This window comes from Schistocerca piceifrons, chromosome 5, assembly GCF_021461385.2.
Source record: "Schistocerca piceifrons isolate TAMUIC-IGC-003096 chromosome 5, iqSchPice1.1, whole genome shotgun sequence".
Classification (NCBI taxonomy): domain Eukaryota; kingdom Metazoa; phylum Arthropoda; class Insecta; order Orthoptera; family Acrididae; genus Schistocerca; species Schistocerca piceifrons.
The window spans coordinates 677,668,040-677,694,212 of record NC_060142.1 but is presented as its reverse complement, the minus strand read 5'-3'; the positions used below and the strand labels follow the sequence as shown (position 1 = coordinate 677,694,212).

The 26,173-nt window shown below is 38.1% G+C and overlaps 1 protein-coding gene across 3 annotated transcripts in view; it reads left to right on the top strand.

The window, feature by feature from the left end:
- Positions 1-26,173, top strand: part of LOC124798185 (voltage-dependent calcium channel subunit alpha-2/delta-3) — a 792,806-nt gene that overhangs the window by 354,324 nt on the left and 412,309 nt on the right. For all 3 annotated transcript variants that reach the window (XM_047261474.1, XM_047261473.1, XM_047261472.1), the window contains exons 7-8: positions 3,562-3,672; positions 5,862-6,075. In XM_047261474.1, the coding sequence (XP_047117430.1) occupies positions 3,562-3,672; positions 5,862-6,075 (325 nt within the window). The remainder of the gene's footprint in view (positions 1-3,561; positions 3,673-5,861; positions 6,076-26,173) is intronic.

Here is a 26,173-nt window from a genome sequence, read left to right as displayed (position 1 = left end):
TCCTTGGGTAACAGAATAGATATTGAATTTAATTGACGAAAGGAGAAAATATAAAAATGCAGTAAATGAAGCATGCAAAAAGGAATACAAATGTCTCAAAAATGAAATCGACAGGAAGTGCAAAATGGCTAAGCAGGGATGGTTAGAGGACAAATGTAAGGATGTAGAGGCACATATCACCAGGGGTAAGATAGATACTACCTACAGGAAAATCAAAGAGACTTTTGGAGAAAAGATAACCACTTGTATGAATATCAAGAGCTCAGATGGAAAACAGTTCTAAGCAAAGAAGGGAAAGCAGAAAGATGGAAGGAGTATATAGAAGGTCTGTAAAAGGGTGGTGAACTTGAGAGCAATATTATGGAAATGGAAGAGGATGTAAGTGAAGATGAAATGGGAGATATGATACTGCATGAAGAATTTGGCAGAGCACTGAAAGACCTAAGTTGAAACAAGGCCCTGGGAGTAGACAATATCCCATTAGAACTATTGATAGCCTTGGGAGAGACAGCTATGATAAAACTCTACCATCTGGTGAGCAAGATGAATGAGACAGGCGAAATACCCTCAGACTTCAAGAAGAATATAGTAATTCCAATCCCATGGAAAGCATGTGTTGACAGGTGTGAAAATTACCAAACTATCAGTTTAATAAGTCATGGCTGCAAAATACCAACACGAATTCTTTACAGACAAATGGAAAAACTGGCAGAAGTCAACCTTTGGGAAGATCAGTTCAAATTCCGTAGAAATGTTGAAACTGGTGAGGCAATACTGACTCTGTGACTTACCTTAGAAGATAGGTTAAGGAAAGACAAACCTACATTTCTATCATTTGTAGACCTAGAGAAAGCTTTTGACAATGCTGACTGGAATACTCACTTTGAAATTCTGAAGGTGCCAGGGGTCAAATACAGCGAGTGAAAGGCTATTTACAATTTGTACAGAAACCAGGTGGCAGTTATAAAGAGTTGAGGGGCATGAAAGGGAAGCAGTGGTTGGGAAGGGAGTGAGACAGGGTTGTAGCCTATCCCCGATGTTATTCAATCTGTATATTGAGCAAGCAGTGAAGGAAAAAAAAGAAATTTTGTAGTATGGATTAAAATCCATAGAGAAGAAATAAAAACTTTGATGTTTGCCAATGAAATGGTAATTCTGTCAGAGACTACAAAGGCCTGGCAGTTGAACGGAATGGACAGTGTCTTGAAAGGAGGGTATAAAATAACACCAACAAAAGCAAAATGGGGATAATGGAATTTAGTCTAATTAAATCAGGTGATGCTGAGGGAATTACATTAGGAAATGAGACACTTAAAATAGTAGATGAGTTCTGCTATTTGGGAAGCAAAATAACTGATGATTGTCGAAGTAGAGAGGATATAAAATGCAGACTAGCAATGGCGAAAAAAGCGTTTCTGAAAGAGAGTAATTTGTTGACATTGTGTGTAGATTTAAGTGTCAGGAAGTCTTTTCTGAAAGTATGTGTATGGAGTGTAGCCTTGTATGGATGTGAAACATGGACGATAAATAGTTTTGACAAGAAGAGAACAGAAGCTTTCGGAATGTGGTGCTACAGAAGAATGTTGAATATTAGATGGGTAGATCATGCAACTAATGAGGAGGTACTGAATAGAATTGAGGAGAAGTGGAATTTGTGGCACAACTTGACTAGAAGATGTGGTCCTTTGGTAGGACACGTTCTGAAGCATCATGTGATCACCAGTTCAGTGTTGGAGGGAAGCATGGAGGGTAAAAATCATAGAGGGAGACCAAGAGATGAATACACTAAGCAGATTCAAAAGAATGTAGGGTGCAGTAGCTTGCACAGGATAGAGTAGCATGGAGAGCTGCATCAAACCAGTCACTGGACTGAAGACCATAACTACAACAACATTATTGGGGGATTATGAACAGTGAAAGTAAAGTACTGTGAAACTCAAATGTGCACCTGTTGGCTACATCATTTAAAGTAGTCAGTGTTTTACTTGCACAACCCATTTTTCAGCCAGTGTAGCAATGCAGTATGTCAACAATGAGGACAACAAATGAAGGAATAAAGAAGGCAGACCTTCACAGGGTTCCGATCTGATGAGTTGGGGGCCCAGCACATCAATTGGAATGTGTAACTGTGTTCCTTGAACCACTCCATCACACTCCTGTCCTTGTGACATGTCAAATCATCTTGTTGAAAAGTGCCACTTCCTTCGGGAAACATGATCATCATGAAGGAATGTATGTGGTCTACAATCAGTGTGCAATATTCCTTGGCTGTGATGGTGGCTTGCATGAGCTCCATTGGACCCATGGATGCCCACATGAATGTTCCCCAGAGCATAATGGGGCTCCATCCCGCAGTACAGATGTGAGGGAGCTGTTCCCCTGGAAGCCAATGGATTTGCATGATGCATGATGAAGAAGGTATTGGGATTCATTAGACCATGCAATGCTCTGCCACTGCACCGATGTCCTAGTGTTAAGATTGGCACATGCGTGGGTCGTTGGCTTCAGAGTCCATTCGTCAGCAGTGTGTGTTCAGAAACATATGTACTCTGCCCAGCGTTAAAGTTTGATGTCAGTTCCACCTCAATTTGCTGCCTGTTCTGTTTTACCCGTTTACCCAGTGTATGATGTTCGACATCTGTAATGAGGGGTGGCCGGCCAACCCCACACTGTTTGAATATGTTTTCACCTTGGTTTCGCTACATGGTGAAGAGATTCACCACAGCACTCCTCAAACACCCAAGTTGTGCTGTTTCTGAAATGCCTCCAGGCCATCCGAATCTACCTTTGGTCCAACTGAGATAGATTGCACACCTTCCCCCTTCTATACACGGACAGTACACTCATTGATACTACCTGCACCACATGTGTGTCTGACTAAGAGCATTGCTTTCCAGGTGATTCTGCTATTGCTGGATGGGTTTATATCAATAGTGGGTCTGTAGTCATAATATTCTTGTGGATCATTGTGTATATTCACAAATTATTCTGTGGATTTGAAGAAGTTGTCGAACAGATAGAATTTCAGTTTGTGTTAGAAGTTAATTTTGTCATCCATTAAATTTTTCACATCACTAGGTAGATGGTCAAAGATTTATATAGCTGAATATCTCACTCATTTCTGTGCCACACTGAGGCCAAATAATGGATAGTTTGTTCTGTATATATCAGTGACTCTCCCTACAGTATAATATATCCTCCGTACAAACATATCCTTAACACAGTCAGAAATTTGTCTGATACCCTTTTGATTTATAAGTGTTGGTGTGGTATGTAGTCAGATGCTTTTCCTTCTCTTATTCCTTTGCTTTGCTCTTCCTGTTCTTCTACGTTCTTCACTACTTCTCCTGTGCTGTATACTGTTTTATACCCAGCCAAATTCCTCTTGTTGTAGTAGTAATTGGTAGTTGAAAGTCGTTGGCCTGTGTGTGTGTGTGTGTGTGTGTGTGTGTGTGTGTGTGTGTGTGTGTAGGAGGAGGGTCAGATTTCTTAAAGTAAGAATTTTTTTTATAAAAGTATATTTCAAAAATTCATCTGATTGCTTCTTTAATGCTATTTCAGGCAACTTTACACAACATCAGGGAACTGAAACGTGGTATGGAGGAATTACACACTGACAAGATTGCAAATTTCTCTGCAGTCCTGATGCATGCTTTTGAGTTACTGCAATCTGTAAGTATTTAAATACTGTGACATTTTTAATAAAATTTTTGTTAAGTGAAGTTATAGCATTTATTTAAAAGAATACATTGCAAAAAATGAACTGTATGATTCACTGAACAGCTGGCGGGTTGGACAATGGACATTGTGTTCTCTTTCATGGGTGTTCATTTTAGAATTAGCCACTCATACTTACATAACTATAAATTTAAGTTACTCATACATCATTCTGCAGGGATGCGATATTGGTTTTGGAAAAGTTTAATAATTTTTGTTCAGGGAAACTGCTACTTCACAGAATTTTTAATGGTCTATTTCTTCTGCTTGATTTTGTTCACCACTATCTGGTCCTCCAATTTCAACAGTTACAATTGCTTTCCACTTTACACATACAGGTGCAAGTGAAACCTGAAGAATATTGGAAAATGCAGTGTCCTCATATGGCTTCACATTTTAGGCTCCTTTCAGGTGTTGGGCTTGAAAACTGTAACTTATCTGTTGCAGCAGCTCTGTAATACAAGTTACTACTAGAAAGTGAAATAGTGTTGCTTACTTAATGCTTTCAACACTTTTATGAAACAATGTGATTATATACTTGAATTGATTCTTTTACATTTACTATGACTAAGTCCTCACTAATTATTTTTAAATTAGGAATATAAAAATGTTCATTCCTGACATGTGTTCATTGGATCTCGTGAACATAAACAGAAAAGTTGCCTGGTAGTTGCTGTTGGTAAAGTTCAGTCATTAAAGCTGCTTGCCCTAAGTGGAGTTCATCAATCTGCTAAAATGGTCTGATTCATTTCATCACACTCAAGTCACTCCACTTGCCACACAGTATTTTAATATTGATGGCTTAAAGAAGAAGGCTAATAAAAAAATTCGTTTGACTCACATGACTGTTACAACGTAGTTCCAAAGTCTCGTACTCACAAAAAATTCAGCAAAGCTCTAACATATATGAGGCAACATGCATAGAGACAATGTTGCAAACACCGTACTGTTTACAGCTCATGCCCGCAGCTGCCTGTGTTAATCGTACTCTTACTGATCATTATAATTAATTCTTGTATTTTCTTTTGAGACTTTTCAGTGATCAGATACATTTACTGGAAGAGGATCTTTTCCTGAGAGTAGCAAGATATAGCTAACAATTTTTTTAAGGACATAGTGTGAAGGTCTGTGTGCTGTGAACAAAAGATGCCTTCAGTTGTGAATTGTAGCCAAAATGATTAAGTTACAATAGTGAAAAGCCACACCACATTGGTAATTTCTTAGTCATAATTTAAACTTAGTTAATCTACATAGATCCTACTAAAATCTGCACATCACAAATATTTACTGAATTTTCTCCTTTCAAATTGTATCCAGAGATCAGCAGACCTATTGAAAGTTTTCTGTATGTAATATTACGTGTTTATACCAAATTTGACCTTTCTATCCTAATTCCCTGCTAACCATGAAAACACATAAAACTTTTAAGAACATAAAAAAATTGTTACTTCATCTTCTTGAAATTTTGTTAAACATTTTCTTTCCATCTACCACAACTTAATGACAAAAAAGTTATACAAAAACAATTATTAGTAATGTCAAACAGTTGCACAATTATTGTAACATCATGTGTTTGCTCTTGGCATGGAAGAGTTCACGGAGCACTTTCTCTCACATTCAATCCTGTTTCGCAGCATCAGCTTAACACAGAGCACCCCATAAACATTAGAAATTACGTTAAGGAAGGCAGTATGTGCAGTCCTTACGTGCAGTCCTACAATTCCTCTGAAGAGGATGTAATTATAAAAAGCGCTGAAATTAAAATAATGATTTTTATAGTCAAAACTGGACATTAATATCTTCAGTGTGGTTGTGGAACCATATCTCAAGAAAATTTTTGGTTAATTGCATTTAGATATAGCTAGTTTTGAGGCAAGTAAACAATCAGAATTGAATTGTGCCTAAACAAACGTGTGTGTGTGTGTGTGTGTGTGTGTGTGTGTGTGTGTGTGTGTGTGTGTGTGTGTGTACGCACGCGCTTTTTGCTAATAATGTAAAAAAAATGATGAATGTTTTTGATTTCTTAAAGTATGCAGCTGCATAATATTTACAGCTGATTTTTTCGCTGTACTACTTTCCAGTATTACTCATCTCATATACTTAATGTCTTCTATGGAGGAAATAATCACCAATTGGTATTACAGTATCGTGAGAGCACATCAGGAGCCCATTGCAATCAGGCGATAATGCTAATAACAGATGGTGCACCTTACAACTACAAGGACATATTTGAAATGTATAACTGGCACAAACAGCCTGATGGTGAGGTTCAGATACCAGTTCGAGTCTTTACGTATTTAATTGGTCGTGAAGTGGCAGATGTTCGTGAGGTCAACTGGATGGCATGTGCTAATAAAGGTGAGAATAAAAGTAATTGTGGAATAATCAAACTGTGGAAAACCCAAGATGGAATAACAACAATATGAAAGAATAGATAACTACTAACCACATAGAGAAGGCATTGAGTGGGAGAAAGGCGACTAGATTTCGTTCAACTATCAGAATAATTCCTTCAACAAGCATAGATAACAAAACTTGCCTTGTGCATTCCACAAAAGCAGAATTCACTCACACTCACACTGTTATTTCTGGGCACTAAGGTCTGACTGTGATTGTGTCTGAGGTGAGCATTTATCACTGCTGAGTTGAGTAGTGGGGGTACTAGAGGACCCATGGGTCATGAGGTATAGCACAATAGGGGATGAGGGAAGATGGTTGTACTGCCTGTGGGGGCATGGAGGGAAATAGTGGGGCAAGATAGTAGCACAATAGGGGATGAGGGAAGGTGCTTGTGCTGCCTGTGGGAGCATGGAGGGACATGGTGGGGCAAGATGGTGGACTGCTAGATGCAGCATTGGTGGGCTGTTCTGGGGGAGGGAGAGAAAGGCGATAGGAGAGAAGCAGAGAAGGGGAAAGGACTATGAAGGTGCACTGGCATTTGTAGGGATGGAGTGGAGGCAGGGAAGAGGGTAGTCAGGTGGAGGACAGGGACTAGTGAATGCTGAGGGGAATGAAAAATATGCTGCAGACAGAGTTCCTGTCTGTGCTGTTCAGAAAAGCTAGTATTTGTGGGGGGAACCCAGCTGGCACTGCCTTGCAGTAGTTGTTGGAGCTGAGATGAATGCATTGTGTTGGGGAGCATGTTCAGCAAGTGAGTGGGCCATCTGCCTGTTGGCCATAGTTTGACAGCTTGACTCATACTGGCAGACAGCTTGTTAGCTATGAGTCCCATGTAGACTACACCACAGTGGCCTCAGCTGAGTTGGTAGATTACTTAGCTGCTTTTACACCTTTGATGTGGTAAGAGATGCTTGTGACAAGACTGGAGCAGGTGGTAATGGGAGGGTGTATGGGACAGGTCTTTCATCTGTGACTATTGCAGGGATATGACCCAGTGGCTGCAGCAGCAATGGAACAGGGACAGATAAGAATGTCGCGTAGGTTGTATGGGAAGCAGATACCACTGTGGGAGGGATGTGGATGATAGCAGGGAGGATAGTCCTAATTTCAGAGCACAAAGACAGATAGTCGAAACCTGGGTGGAGAATGTGATTTAGTTTCTCCACTCCGCTCCTCTCATCATGTCCTGAAATTAGAAATACCCTCCTCACCCTTGATGCAGTGGTATTCCAGCACATACCGAATCTGCACAACATTCTTGTCCATCCCTACTCCACCCATGCTCTTAACCCCTTGCCTCAGATCTCACATTCCTAGATGCAAAAGCTGTCCATACATGCTCCCACTACCACCTTCTCCAATCCTTTCACAGGCATGTTCTACCACATTCAATACAGGACCACTTGTGAAATCAGCCAAGTGAACTATCTACTTAGCTACATTCACTTTGCCACATTCTACATGGAAATGACAACTAACAAGCCGTCTGTCCACATGAGTGGCCACTGCCAAACTGTGGCCTAGAAAAGACGGTGCTCAACATGATGGACTTCAGTTTAACTACTGCTTCAAAGCTTGTGCTATCTGGATTCTTCCTTCTGGCCTCAAACTTTGCTAGTCCCTGTCATCCACTTGTCTATCCCCTTCCGTCTCCCCATTCCAGACGTACACATTCCTTGTGTTCTGCCAATGCACCTGTATTGTCCTTTGTCCTTCTCTACTTCTGAGTCCTCTATCCTGTCCCCATCACACCCCTGCACATTCCCACAGGCAGCACTTATCCATCATTCCTACCCTCCTATACCTCCCAGCCCCATTACTCATCCCAGCAAAAATCAGTGCAGTTGCAGTTGGGCCTTTGCAACAGGAGACCTGGTCTGAATGTTGTCTGTGTCTGATTAAGGACTTAGTCCAATATAATGGAAGGAAACATTCCACGTGGGAAAAATTATATATAAAAACAAAGATGAGGTGACTTACCGAACAAAAGCGCTGGCAGGTCGATAGACACACAAACAAACACAAACATACACACAAAATTCAAGCTTTCGCAACAAACTGTTGCCTCATCAGGAAAGAGGGAAGGAGAGGGGAAGACGAAAGGAAGTGGGTTTTAAAGGAGAGGGTAAGGAGTCATTCCAATCCCGGGAGCGGAAAGACTTACCTTAGGGGGAAAAAGGGACAGGTATACACTCGCACACACGCACATATCCATCCACACATACAGACACAAGCAGACATATTTTCTAGTCTCTCCCACCCACAAGCACGGCCGCGGGAAAGGCCAACGCCTGCTGCGACGCAGCCTAACCGCCGAAACCGTACAGGGTGCGCCCCTGCCTCTTCAGGGCGTACACCACGTCCATGGCCGTCACAGTCTTGCGCTTGGCGTGCTCAGTGTACGTCACCGCGTCGTGGATCACGTTCTCCAGGAACACCTTCAGCACCCCGCGGGTCTCCTCGTAGATCAGACCAGAGATGCGCTTCACGCCGCCCCTGCGAGCCAGGCGGCGGATGGCGGGCTTCGTGATGCCCTGGATGTTGTCGCGCAACACCTTGCGGTGCCGCTTGGCGCCACCCTTGCCGAGCCCCTTTCCTCCCTTGCCGCGGCCTGTCATCCTTCCTCGGGCAAAGCAAGACGTCTGCTTGTGTCTGTATGTGTGGATGGATATGTGCGTGTGTGCGAGTGTATACCTGTCCCTTTTTCCCCCTAAGGTAAGTCTTTCCGCTCCCGGGATTGGAATGACTCCTTACCCTCTCCTTTAAAACCCACTTCCTTTCGTCTTCCCCTCTCCTTCCCTCTTTCCTGATGAGGCAACAGTTTGTTGCGAAAGCTTGAATTTTGTGTGTATGTTTGTGTTTGTTTGTGTGTATATCGACCTGCCAGCGCTTTTGTTCGGTAAGTCACCTCATCTTTGTTTTTATATATAAGGACTTAGTCCATTAGATTAATGATATCTAGCAGTCTTTTTCAGTTTGTCTGTCAGCCACACAACACCTCTTCTATGTGATGACTAGCTATCTGTTATTTCTTTTTTAAAGTCCTGTTAATTATGCAACAAAGGCTGTTGATTAGCAAATCTCATGTGTTGGTGTAATTTCTTGTACTGAAGCAAGTGTTTAATTGTAGAATATGCGATAGCAAATAAACATAATGAATAATGGCGAATGTTTATATGTATCATATACTGCTTTACTGGAAATTGTGATGTGCCGTAATTCATGAAAACAGTGGTTTGTTAAGGACCCTTGGTGATACAACACCACATTAGTACGTTAATGGCCAATTTTTTTTAAAAAAATTTGATAACACAAAGGAGCTCCGTGGAGCAAGAAAACAACTTATTCATGATTAATTTTGAGAGTGAGATGCCTTATACCAGTTTTGGTTACATCACTTTGTTTCATGCTATTACCATATGTGTGTAAATAGACATGTACACATTCAGTTGGACAATGTTATACATCAGAGACCAAGCATGAAAACTGGATTTTGAGATGTTAATAAAAATATGAAAGTGTTAGTGTAAATTCAGCATCTACATCAAATCTAGTTTTTTAAGCAGTAAAATAATGAAACTGAGTTAAATTTACATGCTTGTATCTTAAAATCATTTCAAATGTAGTGAAAAGTCTGACTTTGTGTGTGTGTGTGTGTGTGTGTGTGTGTGATTCTTTTATACATGTGATTTTCATTTCTGTGTTTTGCATGAACTGACTGCAAGCCAACATGTGTCTCTTATTCAAGTAATGCACATTAGAGAAGAATATACTGTCATTTATTTCACCAAATAAAATATGATTGTATTAGTTCAGGCTCTATTTAATGATTTTTAACTGATACATCAGGAAAATAGCATTACTGCTTAATGTTTGCACATTTGTTTGCCTATTTATTGAAGTAATACCTTCATCCATAACTTGAAGAAAAATGCTCCTTTTTTATATATATATATATATACACAGAAAATAATGTATTATTTCCTATATAGTTTAAGTAAAATTCCAGAAATAAAAAATTATTGCCATAAATAATATATTTTAATGAATTTAAATATGTAAATGTGTTTTACTGACATATGAACATAGGTACTAACATTGATTCTAAACATTTACACACTTTATTTGATTATACCATTACTTGATATCTATTACAACGTCACAGAATTGTTGCATACATTTAATTTAAATAAAATTAAGCTACTTCTTAACACGTTTTCATTATAAGTATTTTAGAAATAAAACTGTAATAAAAACTCTTACGTCTTACAAAGGTTCTGTTGTTCACATAAGTGAACAACAGAAATTTCTTATTTTGTTATTTCACTATCAACAATAAAATCAGTTTGCAAGCAGTCGAAGCTGTCAGTGTAATCCTCGAAATCAGTGTAGCAGAGAGTTTGCAATAAAAATCTTGTGCATCATTTGGAATGAGGTGCATTAGGGATTGAATGTCTTTTAGTTTGGCTTCAGAAATTATCTTTCCATTTGGCCATAGCTTCATTAAGAGGGTAGAAAAATTTATTTTGTTCTGCGTTTCAGATGGTCAGCCAGCCGATTTCTTCATAGTGTCAACTTCAAATCGTTTACCATTAAATTCAGTTTTGAACAATATATGGAATGGTTTGTTGTTATACAGTTCTACTCTCTCACCTTCAGCCAGTTTATTTTTTCATTCTGGGAGCTGATTTGTATGATTTACTATGTTTTTTTTCTATATTTGATGTACTCTTGAAATCTTTAACTTTCATTCTATGAAGTGTAAGAGAATTTCTTTTGTGACACATTTTCATGATATTCATGTAATTGTCATGTACATGTTCAAGAGTGTGTTGTTCTATGTCTCCAAAATCATAGTCATTCAGAAGAAAGCTATGTCCAGGTATAAGAAACCTCTCCCTTACTTTCTGCAATGTAGGATGCTGATCTAAAATTGATTTTAGCATTAGAACCATCTAGATGTTGCTATTCTATCCACCACATGAATCAGATCACAAAATTACTTCTTTGGCTGTCAATACATGTTCCATTAAATATTTTAATAAACAGGGTGCTTCTTCCTGTGTTCCACATCCTGCCTCACTCTCTAACCAGACATAGCAGTGCCCTTTCATTGCTAGCATTATGAATACTAGGTTATACAGCCACAACTGTAGCTTGTAGAACACAATGTTCATAGGAATTCTTGAAAGAGGATACTGTTTTTTCAAGGTCAAAATGAAGAACGTCTACATTCCCGTCTTCTCTAGCTCTTAAAATATCTGAAGATTTCAGATATTGAGCAGCCTTCACTATATTAAGATGAGTATTTTTGTTGATATTATGCTTTCTACCACAGAATTGTCACAATTTTTTTTATCGGGACAAGAGTGTTGCAAACATTACCTGTAGGTTTTCTCTGTTTCTTTCTTGGTAAATTAAATTTTGACAAGAATATGTTCTTTGTACAAGATGTACATGATGTTAGCAGTAATTTCTGGGTCGAGGTATTCTCTTTTTCACTTCTTCTATAGTGAAACTTGTATTTAGGAAGTTTTCTAATATGATGTGTTACTCGTTTGCATTTTTATTTAGGATGCCTGTTCTTTTCTCACCCACTGCTCAGAGGTCTCTAATGCCCTGGGGCGATTTAATGTACTTTGGAGCCAAATGTACCCTTCTGCTGGATATTCTAAAGGTCTGAAGAAAGAAAGTTTTACATACAGTTATCCCACATATTTTGTACAACCTTGTTTTTGTCCTTTTCTGTGGATTCTTAACTCTCTTCCTTTTTACTTCATTTTCTGATACCATAGCGCAGATAAGTGCTGCTCAGGCATCATGTACAATAGTATAGACGAATTTTCCAATCTCACCTATTAATGTATGCATTCCTAACATACGAAAACATTCACCTGAACAGAGATGGTCTCTGAAGCCTCTCTTTTCTTTTACTTTTAAATTATGTAAGTCTCATGTCTAACACACTTTAACTTCCTTATTTGTCAGTTTTGTTATGGGTACTTTCTTGTCCTCCCCTTCCTGTGCCTCCCATTTGAAGACTCTCCCATGTCTTCAGAGTTAACATTTAACTGTCTAGTATTTCTTCAAGTCTTCAGAAAGTTTGGTTGGACCCACAGCACCCAAACTGGAAACATAATTTCTTTTGTAATATGACTGTAAAATAGTCAAGGGGCTTAACTTAGACTTTACTGCACTCAGGGGTGTGAGATCAACAGCTGATTTACGTGACTGATCAGGTACCGTGACTTGTGTTGCAAAGGTAGGTGGGGCCTACTGCATGTCCATTTTCCAGTGTATGGAAAACCGGATGCTTTATTAAACATAGTAATGTAAAATGTCACTTTTCTGTATCATAACTAGAAAAACTTACAAATAATTTGCAATTATTGCACCTGAACTGTCAGTATTATATTAAAGAAAGAAACCAGAGTTTCAAGTTCATGCTTCTTTTTCTTCAGTCTCCATTACATGTTTTGCTCATGTTTCATACATTTCCATTATTCAGACAGCACTTAAGAATAGTAAAGCTATAAAATATATTATTGGATGATTGTCTTAGAGAGAGAGAGCACAGGCAAAGCACTAATGCATCATGTGACCAAGTGATGCTCATTTGCCACATAGCTAACTGAAGCAAAATAAAACTGTAAGATTGTGCAACTAGTCAACTGATCCAAAATGTAATAACTGATATGGAGTGTTTGGCACTTGGCTCAATATAATTTCTTCCCAAAAAATTGACCACATTGGGGTCAAACGAGTTATTTATGGGTAGTTTACACTTTCGCACATGATTGGATTCAAAAATTTTAAAAAATACAAAATAGTGTTGGTCAGTTGATGTATAACACTGTCCAATTAAGAGAGAGCAGAACTACAACTCCCAGACCTTTCACTGAAATCGCATAGACTTTGCAAAAATATTGCCCGTTAATACATTTAAAAAAATTGTTCATTTTGATATATGATCATGGGTTAATACAGAAATGAATGGTTTGGAAACCATATTTTCATTAGTATTCCAAATAGAAATGAGCAATTGTTCACATTAAGTATCCTGTATTTACCCAGGTGTAGTAAGATGAGGTTTCCATCATTCGAAAAATATGGGATTGCCTTACATTTGCAGATTAAATTATTGTTCCTGAAGGTCAGCATATTTATATTGTGTGATAGCTTAATACAGAGGTTGACTTACATTTACAAATAAGCTTTGTCAATTGAGGCCATACAGAGATGTAATTTGGTAAATTGGGAAGGGTGGGAAGGGAAATAGTGCCACCAGCTTGGCTGAGCACTAAGATGAGTGTAAGGAGGGAAATATTGAGTGGGCAGCAAATTTCATGTGCTGCCAACTATCAGCTATGGGACTTATTCCATGTACCTAGGTTTTCTGTGAATATCTGCCATGCTTAAACTGCAGTTCGCCTGAATCCAGCTAGAGTTGGAATTGAACAGACTTTAAAATTGGACAAATACTCAACAATAGTACACATTCCTGCAGTAGGGAAATCAATGATAGCAAAAATATTTTGTGGATCAAAGCAGTGACTCTGTTGAGAAAAGTAGGTCTTAGAGTTTGCAGTTTGCGATTGGTTCAAGCAAGCAATACAATTCTTAAGTTCACAGTGATTCATGGAGCAGTGGACACAACCAACTGTGCACAAGAGAGAAAATTTGATGTCACAGAAGTAAATGTATGTAAGTGACATCAGATTAAGAATAAATTAAAGAATGCCAGTTCTACACACCACACTTTCAGGGGACTGAAGCAGTGAAGGTATCTTGGAATGGAGCAGCAGTTTGCTCAGTGTGGGAGAAATACAGTGAAGGCTTCATGATTACTCAGAGAAATTATTGGAATAAAGTTGCTGGAGGTAAAGAAGAATTTTGTAACTGCATGGATTGTGGAATTCCAAGCAAATGCTGGCTGATGCATGATGATGATGATGATGATGATGATGATGATGATGATGAAGAAGTAGTGAACGACATTAGTTCAGGTACTTCCCATGGCGTTTGATGAAAAACTACTTGCATATCAGTGTCATATACGCTACACTCTTAGTAATCCAGTGCACATCCTAAAACATGTGCACAATGAATTATCGTGTGCAACAATGCTTTATACACTGTATTTGAAATTGTAGCTTTCTTAACAGTTCAGAATCATGTCTTCTAAAAGGGAACACGTTACGCTAGACCTCAAGCAGAAACTCGAAATTTTAGATTAGTTAAATCAAGATTCTTCGCAGAAAGCCATTGCTACTGAGTTCAGTGATGGATGAGCAACTATTTATGACATCAAAAAGAAAGAAGATGTCGTTTGACAGTACTCAACACAAATGGATAGTGAGTTGGGAAAATGGAAGGTTGTGCGAAAGAATGAGAATGAAATACTGGACGTAGCTGTTTATAGATGGTTCATACAACAATACTGTAAAGGAATTCCAGTCAGTGGTCCAATTATAAAGAAGAAAGCAGCTGCATTTAACAAACAACTTCACGGTAGTAACTAGTTTGCAGCGAGTGAAGGTTGGCTATCAAACTGGAAAAGACATTACATTCGGCAGCTGACAGTCACTGGGAAAAGTCGCTCAGCTAACGATAAGGGTGCTGATGAGTTTCTAAGCAAGACACGGAAGGTAATAGAGGAAGAAGATTTAACTGCTGATGCCTTGTATAATGCTGATGAAACAGGGCCCTTTTACAAGATGCTTTCTTAAAAAACATTAGCTTCCACGAACGAGAAGGAAGCTTATGGTTACAAGCAACAGAAACAGTGTGTAACGTTAATGGCATGCTGTAATGCAAATGGGAGTCATAAACTACTGCTTATGGTGATTGGAAAATCCCAACATCCATGTTGCTTTCAACACACTGACATAAATGCTCTACCAGTACAGCATTGCGCTCAGAAGAAAGCATGGATACACAGACAGATAATCTCTCAGTGGTTCCATGAAACTTTTGTACCAGCAGTGAGAAAAGAGCTAAAGAAGAAAAAGCTTCCACTAAAAGCTATCCTTATAACTGTCAATGCTCCCAGTCATCCTTCAGATGTTTCTCCAAAGTCCGATGGCATACAAGCACTCTTTCTCCCACCTAACGTGACAGCCTCAATTCAGCCCATGGACCAGAGAATTTTGGAATCAATTAAACATCATTATGTACATTCATTTCTCGTCTCTTTACTGAACGAAAATGAAAACGATTCTATCGAGACTATACTGAAGGCATGGAAAGCAATTAACATATGTGATGTTTTCCAAGCAGCCAAAGCATGGGATAAAGTGGAGAGCACTACCATAATGAAGAACTGGAGAAAATTGTGGCCATCCATTGATGCTGAGTTGAATCCAGTAGTGAGTGACAGCAATGAGCCAGTCAATTCGGAATTATCAATTACTTTGTACACTGACATGTTCCATAACCTTTCAGGAGGAGAAGAAATTGATGTTGAAGATGCTACAAGTGGCTGAATGAGGAAAACTGTGATACGGACCAAACTTTAGCAGATGAAGAAATTATCAAAATGTGCAAGAAAGTAACGATGAAAGTGATGAAGAAGAAGACACAGGTGGAGAGAGCATGAAGATTTCTCACAACACTGATACTGACACTGCCGAGGTCTTCCTGGAGCACATTATGCAACAACCACATACATGCAGTACCAATGTAATGCTTGTAAAGCGGCTGTGTGATAAAGCATGCCACTGTCACATATCATCATTGCGACAGTTAAAAATTAGGGACAGGTTTCATAGTGAGTGATACAACTGTATAATTATGTACAGTATGTCGTACACTCAAGGACTAACTTTTCTTTGAAAATTGATGTATTTTTGAATTTAATAAAGTATATCCTCTATGTTTTAAAATTGTGTCCTTCGGTTTAATAAAGTACAGTACACTATATCCCCTATGTTTTCAAAATAAAAAAAAAAATGAATAAAATAAATTTCAGACATTCAATAATCTGGCTCTTCCACTAATCTGGCACCCATATGTGCCAGGAATGGCTGGATTGGCAAGAGTCTAGAATAATCAATTTAAGAAAACAGCATAAATGGCATATGGGCTACACCGATCAGAAGCTGGTTTATTTTGATATGCTATTAAATGTTACTGTTGACATGAAGGATATTTAAAGTGTTACTATAAGAAATTCTGGCCATGAAAAGCCCAGAATTACTGTAATGCTGGGTCACTAGCTGATGGAAGAAAACACCTCCCCTCTGTGACACTTTGAAGGAAAACCACGCCAAAAGAGAAAGTGGTTGCATGATTTATTTTTAGGCATCAGAGAAAGGGATGAATGATAAATAACTCATTGCTTTATTGGTTGAAAGTTACTTGGAAGAGAATACAAGGCTCTTTGCTTAACAGAAGGAAAATATTGGCACCAAATTCTTTCAGGGGACACCTCACCCAGTAAGTTAAGGCTCTGATCTCAAAGAACACAGACCTGTTAATAATGATGGGTGGTGTGACCTCACAACTATAAAAAGACCTTTTAATGCTCAACTGCAACAGCTTCATAATAAATGACTTCTTTATGGAGACCTTGCCCATGCTCCAGAGGGGATCTTAAATAAACACTCAGCATCTCTGCTGGCCTGTATCTCCTTATTCCTTGGGGCAGAATCTGAACTTAGTCTATAATGAAAGGGTTTAAAAAGTATTTCATATCAAGTGTTGTGAATAACTCAGAAAGTGCCATAATATGGAAGGTGCATGAGGAAGTAAGAAATAGCAATAGGTTTACAAATGGAAGTGATGATATGAGTGGTAGTAATTATTATTGTTAAACTTAGGAGTACCACAGACTACATGCTTAGATGGTAAATGAAAAAGGAAATGAAAATAAAAATTAATGGACCATTTCTTTTTATTTATTTTATTTCTCCTTGTATTACCAAAATGTAGACAATCAGTAAATGGTGTAAATATAAAATAGGTATAACGTTAATGTCTTAATAATGTGTTAGTTACAAACAATTTACCGGGTAGAGATAACAAATAAGAGAATAGGAGAGGCAATGTGCCTTTGAAAGGCACATGAATCAGGTTGAGAAATTTAAACAATGGAAAGTCCAGGTTGAAACATCAACAGTTGTGAAAGAATGTAACACTACACACCATAAATGACACATTGAGTTGCAGATTCTATTAAAAAATAGAAACAAATTAATCAGGGTATTTCTAGACTTAAGTATCAGTATTTGTTACCAAGGTAACATTTTCTAAAGTTTTTACCAAAGTATTTAGTTGTTCTTTAATGATCGGTTACATTGTTCTCCTTCATGTTTTCCAGACTGTGCAAACAACCATGTTATCCAATGAAAATAACTGTTTTTACCTGACTGCTCATTTATTGCTGTGTAGTGGTTTTCTCAACATCAGGTTATTGTGCAAAAACTTGATCGTTTATGGAATTATACAGGGTGATTCAAAAAGAATACCACAACTTTAAAAATGTGTATTTAATGAAAGAAACATAATATAACCTTCTGTTATACATCATTACAAAGAGTATTTAAAATGGTTTTTTTTCACTCAAAAACAAGTTCAGAGATGTTCAATATGGCCCCCTCCAGACACTCGAGCAATATCAACCCGATACTCCAACTCGTTCCACACTCTCTGTAGCATATCAGGCGTAACAGTTTGGATAGCTGCTGTTATTTCTCGTTTCAAATCATCAATGGTGGCTGGGAGAGGTGGCCGAAACACCGTATCCTTAACATACCCCCATAAGAAAAAATCGCAGGGGGTAAGATCAGGGCTTCTTGGAGGCCAGTGATGAAGTGCTCTGTCACGGGCTGCCTGGCGGCCGATCCATCGCCTCGGGTAGTTGACGTTCAGGTAGTTACGGACAGATAAGTGCCAATGTGGACTCTCCATACAGTTGATTGTGGAATTTTCAGCTCTCTGCTAGCTCTGCGAGTCGATTTTCCTGGGCTGCGAACAAATGCTTGCTGGATGTGTGCTACATTTTCATCACTCGTTCTCGGCCGTCCAGAACTTTTCCCTTTGCACAAACACCCATTCTCTGTAAACTGTTTATACCAACGTTTAATACACCACCTATCAGGAGGTTTAACACCATACTTCGTTCGAAATGCACGCTGAACAACTGTCGTCGACTCACTTCTGCCGTACTCAATAACACAAAAAGCTTTCTGTTGAGCGGTCGCCATCTTAGCATCAACTGACGCTGACGCCTAGTCAACAGCACCTCAAGCGAACAAATGTACAACTAAATGAAACTTTATAGCTCCCTTAATTCGCCGACAGATAGTGCTTAGCTCTGCCTTTTGTCGTTGCAGAGTTTTAAATTCCTAAAGTTGTGGTATTCTTTTTGAATCACCCTGTATATTGCGCTATTGTGGGAGTTTCCAGTCTCCTACCAGAAGAGGCTGTGTATTATTGGTTATAAGAATTATAACTTGCAGTATTACTGCAGACTTATGTGCTTTTGTACTTATTTTCTGACAACTATCGTATCTTTATCCATATAGATTCTACATCTGTATTCAGCTTCTTTAAATACAGTTGTTTCAGGTTAACCTTGCTTATATTCATTGGTTGTCGGTTATAAAATGACTCTCCTGTCCTATGAGCCATTTTAGTTGCTGCTTACTTCCTGACCACTGAAGCACAGGGGGAGTGTTAGGTCACATTGTCCACTGGGTGGTACTCGTGAATGTGTCAGACACTGGTTGCTCACTACTTGGCGGCGACTTATTGTGATTCATATCTTCCAGTGAATGCTTGTTGGCGTTGTGGAAGGCTTAGCAGATTGGAAACGAACGATGCTGAACTGATAAGATCCTCCCTTCGTGTGTGTACAGATCTCTTCAGTTATTCAGTCTGGCCTCTTCTGCAATTTCTGTGCTTGACGACATTTGTCAGAAGTAATTTTTTATTTTACCAGTGATAGAACAATGCTTATTCAAACTTCTTAAATTAAATTCTTCCAGTTTTTCAGCGATTCTCTTGTGCCCCAACCATTCATTAAATTTCACCACAGTGCCTAAGAAAATGTTCCTACTGGTTTCCATGTATCATATTTCCTCTCACACGATAAATGTGGTCCTTGTCCTATGTTATTTTAAGCATCACAATGCTGTAGTGGCTGTAGGACAGTCAAAACATTGGACTGAGCTTTAATTGCATCTGACAGTGCTTAAGTAAAACAATGGGGTATTCCCTTGTTACGGGTTGAAACAAAGTTCTAACTTCTTTATTGATCTGTCACCCCAATGCTCGTGCTCAGCTTTTACCTTACTTCAACCTTCAATTGCCTTGCTGTATTTTCTTGGAGCCGTGAACCTGGTAGCCAGTTTGACTACTTAAACCATATGGACTTCTTTGCTGTCTGCAAAGGGCCAAGGGCTGTAAGAGAATGCACAACTATGTTAACTCAAAATTACAAAATGATGGCACTGTCTTTTGAAGAACTCTTCTATATTTTGTTGATCAAATAAAACCATTACACAGTTGGGTGAACAGATCACATGTTAACTTGAATATCATATATATGGAGTGGTTCTTATGACATTGCATCAAAGAGCACATAGAGTAAAGTTACATATCAGCCTCAAAACATTTCAATTATTTTCTTGGGCATTGACATTTTAGATAGTGTCACTTTCTCTCTGCCATCCAAAATGACCCCAAGCTGTGATACCAAAGAATAAACGACACCTTCACAGGAGGTAGACACACTCAATCATCATGATGCTCTGCCGATATCCTGTGTCCACACTTCTTTAATCATTTCTATACAAGTCAACATAAAGTATGCACAGTTGCTTGTTTCCTAGTTGCAAACTAACTAAAATACTTTTTCTATTTTCACGAGCATCTTTTTTTGTCGCTCTAAGAGGATAATAATGAAACATGTTATTCAGGAGAATTTCATGTTAGACATCATAATGATACTTTACATTATCTGTTACAGTGCCTTTATCACTCAAAACTTATGCACACTTTTGTACATCATCTATGAATACCTTATCATTTAAGTTTAACCACCTAAAATGGGTTAGTTCTGAAAATGATACACATCTTTTGTCTAAATAGTCCAGACATTTTCCATACAATGAAATAGCCTCCTACTCAAAATTGTCAAGATCTTTATCAAGTCCCTAGAACTTTCCAGTTTTCTTCATTACCAATCTGGTCTTAAGAAGAGAACACACATTATCTAATATTACAATCATCTCAACAATGGATGTTTGCTCACTTTCAACCTGTTTTATCTCATGATGAAACACAGACATCAATGGATGTATTTTTCAGAGACCATCTTTAGAACTTTAGGGGCATTGGATATAAACAAAAAGTAAGATTTCAAGGCCTCGTACATTTCAATTATGCAGTCAAGTGCAGGGAATGGAGCTAACCATCTGGTTTTACTGTGGATATGTAGCTATTTGTAACAAATTTCTACAATTCCCAGTAATGCTGGAGTTCCTCAGTTCTTACTGTACATATAGAATAATAATTATACAGCTTGAAAGTAGTACACTGTAAACCTACACTTAAACCAACTCTGTTCCCATGCTGAATGGCATTGTTCTGAAATTATTATTAACATAGATTATAATTTTGTAGGGTGTACTCATCCATTTGCTTTATATCTGCTGCTGCCACAAGCTCGTGTTGTCGACTGTAACATGGTTTTTACACCATGAACGATCAATACAAACATTATGTTTCAGAACCATTATTCTAAATCATGTCATAATTATACTGACATGCTTACAACACTGACGTATATCTTACTTAAGCAATTTCATGCTTCTTGCAAAATATCTTCTAAGACACTGCTCCTTCATACCAACATGGCTGCCCCTTTATATATAAATTCAAACAATCCTAGGTATTGTTATAAAGGGTTTTTTAATAAAATTAAAATTAAAAGTATTGCCTTAAAATTAATGGCATATTTCAACAGTTGCACTGGTTCTAATAGAGCAAATACATTTATTTGTTTTTTAAGTATTTAACATTTTAGGAGCGCATGAATACTCAAATATGAAATATTAAGAATACTTTTACTATTTTTATAAAATGCAAAACATACATGGTTCCAAAAATATTCCTACCAGTGTATATGTTTCCAAGTCTCACACTGAAAGTGGCAAAATAGGTCTTTTATTTATTATTGGCAAAACACCTAAAGAACTACCTATATTTACATGCCACTTATAACATTTTCGCTAATTACATTTTAATTTTCTAATCAATTTTGATTCTGCTGCATGGGATTAGTCAAGCGGTCTAAGGCACCGCAGTCATGGACTGTGCGGCTGGTCCCGGCGGAGGAGATCCTATATGCACAAAACATACTTCATAAAAATACCATGCAATTAACTTGAGTCCAGTCTGCAGTCTGAAGCAGTTGGTTTTCTCATAGCTCGAGCAGCTTTATTGACTGCAAAACTTATGTCTGGACGAGTTGCTATTGAGAGATACATAAGACGTCCAATTGCCTCGCTATAGGGAACGGAGGACGAAATTGCTTCTGTTTCATTCTGATTATTTTCTTCATATCCAATGGGAGTTGAATTCATGTTAGATTCTGCCATTCAAAATCTTTCCAGTATTTCTTTCATATACTTTTCTTGACTTATCATAATTGCTCCATTTTCATTTTGTTTTATTTTTATGCCAAGAAAACTGTCAAGAGTTCCCAATGTTATATCAAACTCACATTGTAAAGTGTTCAGAAATGCTGTTATTTCTTTTTCATCACTGCCAACAATTAGGCCGTCATCAACATAAATAGCTACATAAAGTCTTTTTTCATTGCATTTGTGATAAAACAAACAAGGATCTACAGCACTGTTCCGAAAACCTGCTTTCTCCATAACTCCCATTAACCGTTTGTTCCATCAGCGTAGTGCTTGTTTTAGTCCATGGAGACTCTGTTTTAGGAGACACACTCGATGCGTACTATCTTCAAAGCCTTCTGGTTGTTCCATGCATACTTCATCTTGAAGTATTCCCTTCAAAAATGCCATCTTCACATCAAATTGTTTCAACACCAGTTTTTTGAAGCAGCTACTGCTAGCAAAACTCTAATGGTGTCATAACGTGCAGCAGGACTAAATGTATCTTCATAATCTATTTCTGTCCTTTAGCAACTAATCCAGCTTTGAAGCGAGTGTTTCCATCAGCTGAAACTTTTCGACGTAGAACCCAACGATTTTGTAATACTTTGGCATTCATAGGATGTTCAACTAACACCCAAGTATTGTTTCTCTTTAGTGATTCTAGTTCTTCATTGATAGCCTGCATCCAATTTTCTTTCTCATTCGACTGTAATACATCAGAAAAACAGTTTGGATCTTTCTGTTCACCAGCAGTAAGTTTTGAAAACATCAAGAACTCACCACTTTCTATCCAGGCTGGTTTTCTTCATAGTCTTCTGTTCTCCAGTTCATCTACATTAGAAGATTTTGATGCTTTGGCTTTCAGGAATGCTGCTGATTTTTTGTTATTGCCATCTGATTCCTGACTTCCTCCAGATTCAAGTCCGTTAAAGTTTTCTTCACATTGACTTCCTCCAGAAGCAGACTGCCGAGGAATGTCTAAGCTAATGTGATCACTGTGGGAGCTACACACTATCTCTGGCTTAAATTTTATATCATGACTCAAGACAACTTTCCTTTTGTAAGGTACCCAGACCCTAAATCCATCTTTGTCATTGACATAACCAAAGAGTTGTCCAAAAACAGCCTTGTCATCAAATTTTGAATGGAATTGTTTGTTTATATGAACATAGCAACCTGTTCCAAAAATTCTGAGATGATAAAGTTTTCCCACTGATTGATTGTACCACAGCTCATATGGAAATTTGTCTGGAACCGAAGACCTACCAGTATGATTTAAAATATAGACTGCTGTATTGCATGCTTCTGCCCACAGTCCTCTTGGTAGCTTACTTGTGTTTAGCATCGTACGTGCTGCTTCAACAATTGTTCTGTTTTCACGTTCAGCCACACCATTTTGTTCAGGAGTATACGGTGGAGAAATCAGTAACTCTACTCCTTTATCCATGAGTCATTTCTTAATCATGTTGTTGTTAAATTCCTTGCCTCCATCACATCGAAATTGTTTAACAACATGTCCTCTGGTGTGTGCTTCATTTAAAAACCGCTTAAGCATATCGTACACTTCATGTTTGTGCTTAAGAAAGAAAATTCGACGAAATTTACTCAAATCATCTTTAAAACATACATAATATCGAGCACCTCCAAATGACTCTGTACTCATTGGTCCATTGACATCTGCGTGAATTAATTCGCCAGTAATTGTGGAGCAGTTTGTTTGTTGTTTGAATGGTATTCTATGCATCTTTCCTAATGCACAACCATCACAAAATTCATCATTACAAACTTCTATACTGATGTTAAGTTTCTTCAAAATGTTCTTGATGTGTTGCTTATTTTGATGACTGAATCTTTCATGGTACATTTTCAGTGTTTCAGATATCGCTATATTTACTTGATCACTGTTTTCTGGTCTGACAACACACATATTCAACACGTACAGACCATTTTCCACATAGCCTGCCATGACAATGTCGCCGCAGATTTTTTTTTTAATCGTAACACTTTTATAATCGAATGTTATACTGTAGCTGTTACCTGCAGCTGTTCTGGCAGAGAACAAATGAGTGCATACAAAACATTTTCCAACCTGGCCCTATACCATTCATTGTTTCGTCTTTTTTTGATGTAAACTGTGCCTTTACCAAGTGCATGCATGTTAGTACCTTGTCTTCCTAATGAAACCACTTCAGGAACATCAAATTCGCTATACAAGATGAAGTATTGTTTATTCGGGGTGATATGCTTTGTAGTACCACTATCACAATACCATTTATTTACGTCAATATAATTTACAGTAGACGCACCCATGGCACATGAAGTAAACACAGCGTTTTCACTCACCTTCTCTACTTGGCGCTCGTTATTGCAGTCACGAGGGTTCTGTGGACACTTTGCTGCCCATTGTCCTAGTTGTTTACATTTGTTGTACAGAAATTTTTGTTTTGCTCGCTCTTTTGACATTTTCTTTTTTCGTGAGTTATACGCAACCAATGCAGTTACATCCATTGTACTTTGTTCACGCAGTTCAATAGTACAATTTTTTTCAATAAGTAAGTTCAAATTCTGGTTTTCAGCCGGTATTATGCCCCAGAGATCTTTAAAATCATCATATTCCTTTCCCAGCATAGATAAACTCTCATTCTTTCAGACAATGTATTCTCTTCATGTTTCGTTAATTCATCATTTAAATCTACAAATAACTTTTGTAGCTTAGCAACATGTGAGCTAATATCTTCTGCTTCATCACGTTTGACACAGAAGAATGTTTCAATTAACATGTTCAAGTGTTGTGTGCTACTACGTTCGGATCTCGCATGTAGTTTGTCCCATATTACTTTAACGTTTCTGCACATCAATACAAGTTCAGCTACTGGTTTGCTTAGCGCACTTGCTATCAAACTTGCTGCTTTCACGTCATTCTTTTGCCATTCTGCCTTCTGTTCACTTGTTGGTTCCTGAGGCAGCACTGTGGGTTCATGCATACTGATAATAACGTCTTCCAGTTCATAATAACATCTTCCAGTTCATATGAACGGAGTACCATAGAGAATGCCATTTCCATTTTGCCCAATCTTCAGGCCCTTTGAGCTTATCAATAATCACTTTATAGTCTCCGTTGGTAGCCATATTCTTACCGTACAGCTCGATTCAACAACATATAGCTTCTACCGGCACACACTGAATTGAATCAAACTTGTCCAGTTTCACGTAGTCTGGGCCAATAACTGTTGCAAATTATTAAGTCTGGGGGGGGGGGGGGGGGCGGCGGAACAGTTTCATTTAATATGGTACATTTCTTTAGGATACAGATCTGGCACTTAACTAAAAAAAATCAACTTCAAGGGGATCCTATATACACAAAACATACTTCATAAAAATAGCAAGGAATACTACATTGAACATTAAAAAAATTTTTCCTTTTTTACAACAGAAGTAAGAAATGAAATTGAAGATTCAGAGTGTTGGAGCTGTAGAAGAAAAGATGATAGATCCCTTGAAGAAGAAGAGATGATAGATCCCAAAGACAGTAAACCCCCCTACCCAGGACCCCTACTGTTCAGGTACTTCGCTGTGGCGCTGGAGGGAGAAGTGTGTTCAGCATTGCCTACAGAATGGACTTGCCACAGCTTCACCTTTCCAGTCCCTGAAAATTAACCCGAACACTCCCTATTGACTGATCGACGAAGGGTAAACAATAGCATTCTGCTAGACAGAGTAATTGAAATATATAACTTTGTGTAGGTCAATACACGTGTCAACTGCTAGATATAACCAGCTAACTTACAGTCAGCTCCTCTGATATCTAGTTCAGATTAAACATAATTAATACAAAACATGAAAATATAGAAACAAATAGACAAAGTGGAATGCCTCTTTAGGCTAATCATCCAAGTGCAAAAAATGCTCACTTATGAATATGTATCATTTCTGGCCAGTATTTTCTTTCAGGAGGCATGTCTGAGAGATACAAATCAAGTTACAGAATTCTGGTCCACACATCTCATATGTTCTCCTTCCAATTGACGAGGCACATGTAAAGTATAAGTCCAATGACATATTTCATGTAAGAAAATCAACTTCAAGTAATAGTGTATACAGTAGCAGTAAAAGATACTTCAGTCAAAAGAGCATGTAAATAAACAGGCGAAAGTTTGAGAATGCGTAGACAATAAATGAGTATTGGAAATTATATTACATGTAACAGTGAATCAACAGTTGCCTAAGTTAAAATGGATCAAGTTAAACAGATGATTACAGTGTGCATCATATCACTCAAAGGTGGTTGCCAAGCAACATTACATGTAACAGTTCAACAGTTGCCGAAGTTAAAATGGATCAAGTTAAACAGATGATTACAGTGTGCATTATATCACTCAAAGATGGTTGCCAAGCAACTTAGATTCCTAGCCAAAGAAATTAAA